The 10,243-nt window shown below is 36.6% G+C and overlaps 2 protein-coding genes across 2 annotated transcripts; both read left to right on the plus strand.

Annotated features, from left to right (window-relative positions):
* On the plus strand, positions 1-9,921 carry LOC150037947 (PH, RCC1 and FYVE domains-containing protein 1-like). The gene is made up of 7 exons (XM_090311363.1): positions 1-32; positions 781-861; positions 983-1,177; positions 1,261-3,398; positions 6,909-7,055; positions 7,827-8,206; positions 9,438-9,921. The coding sequence occupies exons 4-7, from the start codon at positions 2,409-2,411 to the stop codon at positions 9,568-9,570; spliced, it is 1,650 nt and encodes a 549-aa protein (XP_090167489.1). The 5' UTR covers positions 1-32; positions 781-861; positions 983-1,177; positions 1,261-2,408; the 3' UTR covers positions 9,571-9,921.
* LOC150037948 (PH, RCC1 and FYVE domains-containing protein 1-like) lies at positions 664-2,373 on the plus strand. The gene is made up of 5 exons (XM_090311088.1): positions 664-720; positions 983-1,177; positions 1,261-1,948; positions 2,029-2,271; positions 2,369-2,373. Exons 1-5 carry the CDS (start codon positions 664-666, stop codon positions 2,371-2,373), a joined length of 1,188 nt encoding a protein of 395 aa, XP_090167214.1.
* Positions 9,922-10,243: the final 322 nt, after the last annotated feature.

A 10,243-nucleotide genomic window follows, 5' to 3' on the forward strand; every position in this document is an offset into this window, starting at 1 on the left:
ACGTCTCTAGAATTATTTCTGGGCAACGGACTGTAAGTTTTCAATTCAAAAGAATTATTATTTGCGAGTCTGCAATTTAAATAAATTAACTACGATTTTTGAGTATCCAATTCAAAGTAATTATCATTTGCTCTTATCGAAAATAATTATCATTTGCGGGTCTACATGTGTAAATAACTATTCTTCGTGGATGTTATTATTGATAGACAGTGACATTTTGCTATACTTGAAAATATTTTCAGCAGTTTTACTCTTTAAAACAATTACCCTAATAATAATAATAATAATTAAAAAAAAAAAAAAAGAAGAAGAAGAAGAAGAAGAAAGCATATGGTACGGTAGACTGGAATTTTCTCCTCAAAGTGCTTAGGAAAGGGTTTGGCAGAAGATGCACCTACAGGATTTAAGGTCGTATATCAAACACTTTTTTCTCATTGCTTGTAATCGGTAAGCCTACAGGTCTTATTAAGGCTTTCCATAGATATCAGGCAATAGATCCTCTTGGCCCATTCTTGTTTGTGTTAGTTGTAGATGTGTTTAGTCAGCATGCTCTATAAGGAGACTAGTGACAGGCGTCTTGATTGGTAAAGATAACATCCACATCAATCACCTCCATTTTGACAGCTTATGATATTCTTCCCATATATTCCTATGTATTCTTATATGAATGATGAAGATGGAACCTCTATATCAGCGACCTTAAAAGCCTATTTCTATGGGGCAAGCAATAAGTTGTATTCCTGAAATGTACTAATTAATTGCAGTTCTAATTTTTTTCAGCCTATCTTTCAAAGATATCCCCGGCCTGAGAAGGAATGCCAATCATTTTCTCTAATATATAATGAGAGATCGCTTGATTTGGTTAGCCTTTCTTTCACTTATTTACAGTAGTACTGAACTTTTTCTTCTTTTGATGCTCTTTGGTGTTCTATAAGAGCTGGTATATGAGTAACTCTATGGGTTCTTATTAATGATATACTAGATATGCAAGGATAAAGACGAAACTGAGGTTTGGTTTAGTGGCTTAAAAGCATTAATTTCGCGTATCCATAATCGAAAGTGGAGAACTGAATCACGGAGTGATGGGATGCTGTCTGAAGTAAATAGTCCTAGAACATTTACACAAAGAAGTTCTCCCCTGCATTCCCCATTTAGCAGCAATGACAGCTTGCAGAAGGTATATATTTCTTTAGTATTCCAATTCTTCTCAGAATTTTCAAATTGAATTAAAGTAATATATATTATTACATAAATTTTCAGGAAGGTGGAGAGCATATTAGACTTCACAGTCCTTATGGAAGTCCTCCAAAATATGGTTTGGATAAGGCTTTATCAGATTTAATGTTGTATAATATTCCTCCTAAAGGTTTCTTCCACTCAGATTCTGCAAGTGGTTCCGTTCATTCTTTGTCATCTGGAGGCTCAGATAGCCTGCATGGGCACATGAAAGCAGTTCCAATGGATGCTTTTAGGGTTAGTCTATCTAGTGCTGTCAGCTCATCAAGCCAAGGTTCAGGAAATGATGATTGTGATGCCTTGGGGGATGTTTTTATTTGGGGGGAAGGAACTGGTGAAGGTGTCCTTGGTGGTGGAACTCGTCGAGTTGGAAGTTCTTTTGATAGCAAAATGGATTCTTTGCTGCCAAAAGCCTTAGAGTCTGTAGTAGTACTTGATGTACAAAACATTGCCTGTGGTAATCGTCATGCTGCCTTGGTGACCAAGCAAGGTGAAGTTTTCTCCTGGGGCGAGGAATACGGAGGCAGGCTTGGGCATGGAGGAGATTCTGATGCTCATCATCCAAAGCTTATCGACGCCCTCGGTAATTTAAACATTGAGCTAGTAGCTTGTGGTGAATATCATACGTGTGCTGTTACACTGTCTGGTGATCTGTATACATGGGGTGATGGCACCTATAATTCTGGCCTTCTTGGGCATGGAAAAGAAGTAAGTCACTGGGTTCCAAAACGAGTAACTGGCCCCTTACAGGCCTACATGTATCATCTATCTCTTGTGGACCTTGGCATACAGCACTGGTGACATCTGCTGGAAAATTATTTACATTTGGTGATGGCACATTTGGTGTTCTTGGTCATGGAGATCGAGACAGCATTTCAATACCTAGAGAAGTGGAGTCTCTCAAAGGTCTACGTACTGTCCGAGCTGCTTGTGGTGTTTGGCATACAGCTGCAGTTGTAGAAGTTATAATTGGAAATCCAGGTTCGAATAGCAACTCTTCAGGGAAGCTGTTTACTTGGGGGGATGGAGATAAAGGTCGGCTAGGGCATGGTGATAAAGAGGCAAGGCTTGTGCCTACTTGTGTTGCTGCTCTTGTTGAACCGAACTTTTGTCAAGTTGCTTGTGGACATAGTTTAACGGTAGCACTTACAAATTCTGGCCATGTCTACACTATGGGAAGCCCTGTTTATGGTCAGCTAGGGAATCCTCAGGCAGATGGAAAGCTTCCAGCACGAGTTGAAGGAAAACTCTCAAAAAGCTTTGTGGAGGAGCTGGCTTGTGGTGCTTACCATGTTGCTGTTTTGACTTCTAGAACTGAGGTTTACACATGGGGCAAGGGGGCGAATGGTCGTTTAGGTCATGGCAGCACTGATGATAGAAATACTCCGACGTTAGTTGAGGCTCTTAAAGATAAGCAAGTTAAAAGTATTGCTTGTGGCACCAATTTCACCGCAGCTATTTGCCTTCATAAGTGGGTTTCAGGTGTTGATCAATCCATGTGTTCTGGTTGCCGTCTACCATTTAACTTTAAAAGGAAACGCCACAACTGTTATAACTGCGGTCTTGTCTTTTGTCATTCTTGCAGCAGTAAGAAGTCTCTCAAGGCTTCAATGGCACCAAACCCCAACAAAGCATATCGTGTTTGTGATAATTGCTATCATAAACTAAAAAAATTTATTGAAATGGACGCTTCTTCCCAGTCTTCACTGAGCAGAAGAGGAAGCCTTAATCAGGGATCAACTGAACTTGTGAACAAAAATGATAAGTTGGACTTGAAATCTCGGTCTCAACTAGCCAGGCTTCCTTCTGTTGAATCATTCAAGCAGGTGGAAAGTCAGTCTTCAAAGAAAAACAAGAAACTAGAATTTAGCAGCAGTAGGGTCTCACCAATTCCTAGTGGAGGCTCTCAGCGGGGAGCTCTTAATATCTCTAAATCTTTCAACCCGGTCTTTGGATCTTCAAAGAAGTTCTTTGCTGCATCTCTTCCTGGATCTAGAATTGTTTCTCGAGCTACATCTCCAATATCTAGGCGCCCCAGCCCTCCACGATCAACTACTCCTACTCCTACTCTTGGAGGACTTACCTCTCCAAGGATTGCTGTGAATGATGCTAAAAGCACAAACACCAGACTTAGCCAGGAGGTTATTAGATTAAGGGCTCAGGTAATTTCTTTATTTTTTACTGCTTTTAGTCCCTTATTGGCATTTATGTGATTTGATTAGTTAAAACTGCAATGACGTTTTGGAAGTGGCAGTGTATTTTTCTTGTTATCACTGGTACATGTACGTCTGTTCTTTTCTGAGCATAACTTCTCCTCGATCCTTTTCTTGTTCTAATTTGTTTAGAAAATGCTGGGGTATATCCATCAGAAAATGCTGGAATGGAGATCTAGGTATGAACTTTGAAAGGGCTTTTCTCAACTGAGAGAATCAGAGGAATGGTCTTCCCTTTCTTTAGGGTGCTCCTACCCCTAGAAATGTCATGTATTTTTTTACAGGCAAAAATTTTCATTGAGAAAAAAATGAAGGAATACATGAGCTTAAAAAAACTAAGCCCACAAAAAAAGACATCTCTCTATAGGAAAGGACTCTAGCTATGCAAAATAATGTCTTTATAGTAGTTACAAAAGGTCTTTGAAGTTGAAGTCCACAAAGAATCATGAAAGCGAACAAGAGACCAATTCTCACTAAGGTCCCTAGTGAGGTTTGGTCTTTGGTGATGTTTCATGTTTCTCTTTGGGCTTAAGGTTTTTTGTAATTACGCTCCAGGTAATATCTTACCTAGTTGGAAACCCTTTCTTTAGAGGAGATGCTATGGGCTTTTTTTTTTTAAAATTTATTTTTGTATGCCCTTGTATTCTTTCATTTTTTCTCAATGAAAGCAGTTGTTTCTATACTAAGATAATAATAATAAAAAAAAACTAAGGTCCCTATCCCCCTCTGAAAGTCCTATCATTCCGCTCACCCCAACAAATCCATAAAATCATATATATCCCAGCAAGCCATAAGAAGCGACCCTTCTCCCCACGAGGCAGATCGAGGAGGAACTCCTTGATCATACTATTAGTATCCCTCTAACGAACGACCAAAATGCCAAACGTCTAAAAAATAGCTCCAACCCCAAGAAATGTCATGTATGGAACTAAGACAATTCAAAGATGTCAAAGACCCTTAATTGTTTTTCGCTCTCCATTCATCTCAATTGCACTTCAACATTTTTCATGAAGAGATAACCAGCAGTGTTTGTATAGGAATAAGCAAATCCTCGAGACAAATGAACTTTTTGGGATCTTAAACGCTTAGCACCACCTATTGCAATGGGAGACTTTGAAGAAGGGATTATCCATATATCTCTTACCTCAAGGTTTGTGTTGATTATAGAAGCTGGAACCATAGTTTGGCTCACTAGTCCAAGGGAAAATTGACCAAATTGTACCCAGACAATTCAATCCTCACTGAAATTTGGTTTGAAAGAATTCAGAGTCTTCCAAGATGAATCAGGAGCTCCCTTTACAAGTCTTTTTTTTCTCTGAAAAAATTTTCAATTCAAGATTTATGTTTAAATTGGAATGCTTTTTGTTTTTCCAACTTAGTCTATTTATTTAGAAGGATGTTGTCCCAATTCTTCTTTTGTATTTGCATATGTACTTGTTATTGTTCTCTTGTACTTCGAGCATCAGTCTCTTTTCATTTATTCAATGAAATTTTATTTTCATTAAAAAAAAAGAAACAATTTCATTTATTAATAAAATAAAATGGAGTAAAAACTCCAACACCTATCAGTGATTAAAACAAAGCTCTCCAATTGGAGATTAGATAAGCTGCTATAATGGACAAAATAGTGCCAGATTTGCACCCAAAAATTGAAAAAAAAAAAAAAAGGAAGAAAGAAAGAAAGAAAAACGATAGAGAGAACATATTCCAGATAGTGATCAAGAGAGGTGAAGGAGTCCATGAAAAGACGACCATTAAGCTTGCTCCAAAGTGCCAAAGAAATGCTCGATTGAGAGCCAACCAAAGAGTCCTTTTAACACCACCAAATGAATGTCTCACTAAAAGAGTAGCAAGAAGATAAAAAATATTGTTAGGAAAAGGCAAGGACCAGCTAAAAGCCCCCAACTTAAGCAGCCAAAAAGCCCCCATTGTTATGTCTGTCCTTTTCTCGGCACCAAATTCAGGCAACACACCAAGAAGGAGAAAGTTGCATATAAGGCATTTGTCATTGGAGTCGATCAGATGTTCTAACAATGCCAAGACTTAGCTCCCGAAGGAAAATTTAAATTTTCTTAGGGTAATGATCAGACCAAATAACTGAATAAAGATCTTTAAAAACCGAATCAAGAGTGCCCATCAAATCACCCATGAGAGACTTAAGAGGAAAACTCAAAGACATCCAAAGGCTAGGACCAAGTATGAGGTGATGAACAAACCCTGTCTGAAGACAAGAAATGAGAAAGGTTAGCCCATTCAGCTACCTCCAACTCATTAAGATTACAACGATGACGCAAATCCCAAGCTTATGAGTCTGCAACCTATGCATTAGCCAGTAGCCTTGGTGTCATTAGGATGAAGAGCAAGACGAAAATGTTGAGGAAAAATAGTGGAAATAACACGACAACTGAGCCAAGAGTCTTTCCAAAAGGAAATAAAGATTCCATTACCAAGACATTGCTGTACATGAGGAGTCGTTGAGTCAATAGTCTGACAAATAAAGCGCCAAGGGGACTTACAAGTGCCATGGCGAATAGGGGTAGGCCAGTTGCTCCCATTACTAAATTCATAGTACTTGGCATCAATAAGCATTCTCCAAAGAACATTCTCTTCATGAAGAAATCTCCAAATTGTAAATCCGAATGCTTTTAAGATCATAGACTTGATGACAACTTATCTAGGATATCCTATGGGTTTTCCTATGTAAAATGTGTTGGAGGGTGGTTGTCTTGTAGGATGAATTGAGGTGCTCATTAATTGGCTTGAATACCCAAAATTATGTACAAGAAAAAACTGCTCTTCAAACATATTTTTTTGCTTTTAATATTAATGCCAAACTCTTGGTATTTTTTGCAATCTTCTTTGACCTCAATTTCGTTGATGCCTTAATTTTTCTTTTTGAAAGTCCATGCCTGTTCCAAGGCCCAAACTTTGGGGACTTCAAGAATTTTCCTTATTAAGCTCACCCTAAAATTCAAATATGCGTCTCCTAAGTAGGTGTTACTTGGAGACCACGGGCCTTAGCCAATATGGCAACCCCTTGGGGATGTTGATGCCTTATTCCTTACCCCTTGTTTTCCTGTTTGTTACTATATCATTATTATCATTATTGTTGTTTTTAACATTATTAATAAATGACAGAAGAAAATCCCAAATTTATTCACAGGGCATTTCTTAATATTATAATTGTTTTTTTCTTTAATCAAGGTGTATCCTTATCAATACAAATTTGTGCATGAAACGGTTTACAATAGAGGAGTATACCCGTAATCTTCTGATAGTGTTGTCTTTGGCATATGATTATTTCATTTTCTATACTCAACAGGACACACTATTTGGTGTATCCCTCTTCTACTTCTTGGTCCAATTTTACCAATAGTCTTATCTAAAAAATCATTTGGGAAATAATAGACTAAATAATATAGTGTTAGAGAATAAGTTTTCTCAACCGAATATTCTCAGGTTGAAAACCTTACACGCAAGGCACAACTTCAAGAAGTTGAGCTAGAAAGAACAAGTAAACAGTTGAAGGAAGCAATATCAATAGCAAGTGAGGAGGCTGCAAGATGTAATGCAGCCAAAGAAGTGATCAAGTCACTAACTGCGCAAGTAAGTTGGTTTTTTTAATGAGCTATTCTAATACTTCATGATTCCCATTATATGACTGCACAAATAGGTATTATATTTGCTAAACTCAATTAATCTGAGAACATAATTCCCTACTAATTCCCTACCTAACAAGCACTTATATTATGTAAACTATCTACCTCCAACAGCAGTACATTAACGATGATTCAGGCTTGTAGTTCTAAAACCAAGAAAGAAAAAGGAAAGGAGTACATGATTTGAACTCTGAAGTAATTGAATTGTTAAAGTGTATCCTGCTCATGATTTCTAACACATGTTGATTTCCAGGAGTAAAGAAAGAAAAAAAAACATATTTTGGTTTCGTTACTAATAATCCTGAGAATAAATTTTAGGAACTGCACTTTTTAATTGTTAATTAAAAAACTCTAAGTTGTCGAGCTTGTTTTTTTTTGTTCTTTTTTCCATTTATTTTTATTCTCGGACGTTTGTGTCCTGGTCACAAATTTTCTAACTGTTTTTCCATTTATTTTCATTTGTCATTTTTTTCAGTTGTTTGATCCAAGTTTAGTTCATCATCTTTAAGAAATCCAAGTTATCTTGCCTGTGTTGTGTGTTCTATTCCAACAAAGCATTTATTTTGATGAGCTAGGTTACTCAAAATTGAAATTATGTCTCGAACAAGTTGCTCCATTTTTTTCAGGATATGTGTTACATTTCAGTCTTATTCCCTTAATGTTATCCGAGAATGTCAGTGAGTACTAATTTTTTTTTTTTCTATCGGATGGTGAACAGCTGAAGGAAATGGCTGAGAGGCTGCCAGTTGGAGCTGCTTGTAACATTAAATCAACTCTTGCCTCTTTCAGCTCCGGTCCCACCTTCAATCATTTGATCAACACTTCTATAGACCAATTAAGTGGTCAAGAAACATCCTTAGAGACAGACTCAAACAGTTCAAGTGTCCAGTTGCTTTCTAATGGATCGAGCACCACAAATAACCAGTCTTCAACTCAAAGCAAATTGAGTCAATTGGATTCAACAAAGAACGGAAATAGAATTAAAGAAACTGAAACTCGCCAAGAAGCAGAATGGGTTGAGCAAGATGAGCCTGGTGTGTATATTACACTCACCTCACAACCAGGAGGTGTCAAGGATCTTAAGCGAGTTCGTTTCAGGTAAGCATGTTTTACCCAATGTTATACCCAGTTCCCATAAAATACTGCTGCTGGTGTCCATGGTAGGAGACCTACTGGTTGAAACTCATGATAACTAAGTAGTTTTTGTTCGCTCAGCCGTCCATTTCTTGATTGTGAATACTTCTAGGTTGTTTGATAATAAAGAACAGACTTCAAAATTATTCTTACAAATAAAAAAGAAGATTATTAAGGCCCCTTTGATAATCATTTGGTTTTTAGTTTTTGAAAATTAAGCCTATTTCTTCTCAATCTCTTACAATGGGTTTCATCTTAAGAAAATAATTTAATTCTTAGCCAAATTCCAAAAACAAAAATAGATTTTTAAAAACTACATTCTTTTTTTAATTTTATTTCTAGTTTTCAAAATTTGGCTTGGTTTTTGAAAACATCGGTAGAGGGTGGATAATAAAGCAAAAAAACTTAGAGGTAGAACTGATGTTTATATGCTCAACTTTCAAAAATCAAGAATCAAATGTTTATCAAACAGAACCTAAATAGGTAGTAGGCTAACTCTATTTTAAATTAGAAAGCTAAACACAAAATTATTTTCAAAACAAGACCTACAAAATTATTATCAAACAAGACCTACAATGTGTAGTTCCCTGCATCAATATTAGAAGCAGTGTTTTTTTTTTTTGGAGAAAGTTTGGTTATGGTGATGTCATAAGTGTGGAGTATCAATTACAGTTTAGAGCTTCTTGGTGATGTCATAGCAACTGCAAATTCTGTTTCAGTTATCCAATTTCTATGATCATTTATAATTGGGAAGTTCTTGTAATTAGCGTCTTTCAGAGGGGGTTAATCTCTTCCCCCACCTTAGGTACAGAGCCGTGCGGTGGGCACAGAGCGAACTATTCTTTCGCCTTTTACCCTTCCCCCACCTTAGGTTGTCATTTATCTTGCCTAAACAGTGTGGAGTTTTTTCCAGTTTTGAGTATCAAATGCGCATACTCTTGCAACATTACTTTATTTATTTCTTTCTCATTTCAAATCAATGGTTAATGCTAAGTTCATACAAGAGGCAGCATTGAACTTAAGCTTTGAACTTCTTAGATATAGTAGTGACTTAAGAATACTTTGATTTTATTTTTCATTTCTTATGATTTTGTTTGTTCGTACATTCGATCATGCAAGCATCGACTACTTTATGATCTTTTCTCCATGCAAAACTTTCTCTGAATTTTACATGACTGGTTCATGTTGGATGCAGTCGGAAGCGATTTACGGAGAAACAAGCAGAGCAATGGTGGGCAGAGAACCGTGCACGAGTTTACGAACGATATAATGTACGTGTGATGGACAAGTCTAGTATAGGCATTGGAAGTGAAGAGTTGACTCATTGACTTGTGCAAACAGCCATAGAAACCAAATCATTTTGTATATGGATGGAAAACAAAAGGTTTGTTCAATTTCCAAGCTCTACTTAACAACTGGGTCATATTGACCGTTGAGATTTAGATTGGAACTATCATGATATAGGTTTTAAGAAAGGGACAAGATTTGGTACAATTAGAGGGAAAATTAGATGAATTTGATGATTTGTTTTCGAATGTCGATTTCTCATTTCTTTCAGGTTTAGTGTTTTTCTTTTTTTCCATTCTTCCCCTGTATGGCTTTGTGTGGGGGTTAAGAGAAATGTAAATACTACTAGTTGCTCTCTATTGATGAAATCAGTTTCAGTTTAAATTCTAAAAGCATCTTCCCCTCCTTTCTTCCCCCTCTTTCAAGTCAAATTCTAAATCTTGATTACTTACATTTATTCCTTTTTCATTCAAACATGTCATTTACTCAGTGAAGTTCTCTGTTTAGGTTTATCTAGAATTTTTTGTTTGAGAATGATTTTGTTTTTAGTTTTTCTATTTTAAAAAATTATGGATTTCAACTCGTGCCACGAGAATTTTCAATTCTCTGCTCTACCAATTGATCTATCCCGGCCGTTTTTGACACATTATTCTTATTTTAATAGATGACTTTGGTTTATGCCAAACGTAAATAAGGAAAAAAAGGTATTCCAAA

Source organism: Benincasa hispida, chromosome 2 (assembly GCF_027475165.1).
Source record: "Benincasa hispida cultivar pf3 chromosome 2, pf3_genome.v1.1, whole genome shotgun sequence".
Lineage (NCBI taxonomy): Eukaryota > Viridiplantae > Streptophyta > Magnoliopsida > Cucurbitales > Cucurbitaceae > Benincasa > Benincasa hispida.

Coding starts and splice junctions, on each gene's coding strand:
- LOC150037948 (XM_090311088.1), top strand. CDS start 664: ATGAATGATGAAGATGGAACCTCTATATCAGCGACCTTAAAAGCCTAT. Junction 721..982: donor TAAAAGCCTATTTCTATGGG/GCAAGCAATAAG, acceptor ATGATATACTAG/ATATGCAAGGATAAAGACGA. Junction 1,949..2,028: donor TGGGCATGGAAAAGAAGTAA/GTCACTGGGTTC, acceptor CTTGGCATACAG/CACTGGTGACATCTGCTGGA.
- LOC150037947 (XM_090311363.1), top strand. CDS start 2,409: ATGGGAAGCCCTGTTTATGGTCAGCTAGGGAATCCTCAGGCAGATGGA. Junction 7,056..7,826: donor TCAAGTCACTAACTGCGCAA/GTAAGTTGGTTT, acceptor GATGGTGAACAG/CTGAAGGAAATGGCTGAGAG. Junction 8,207..9,437: donor CTTAAGCGAGTTCGTTTCAG/GTAAGCATGTTT, acceptor TGTTGGATGCAG/TCGGAAGCGATTTACGGAGA.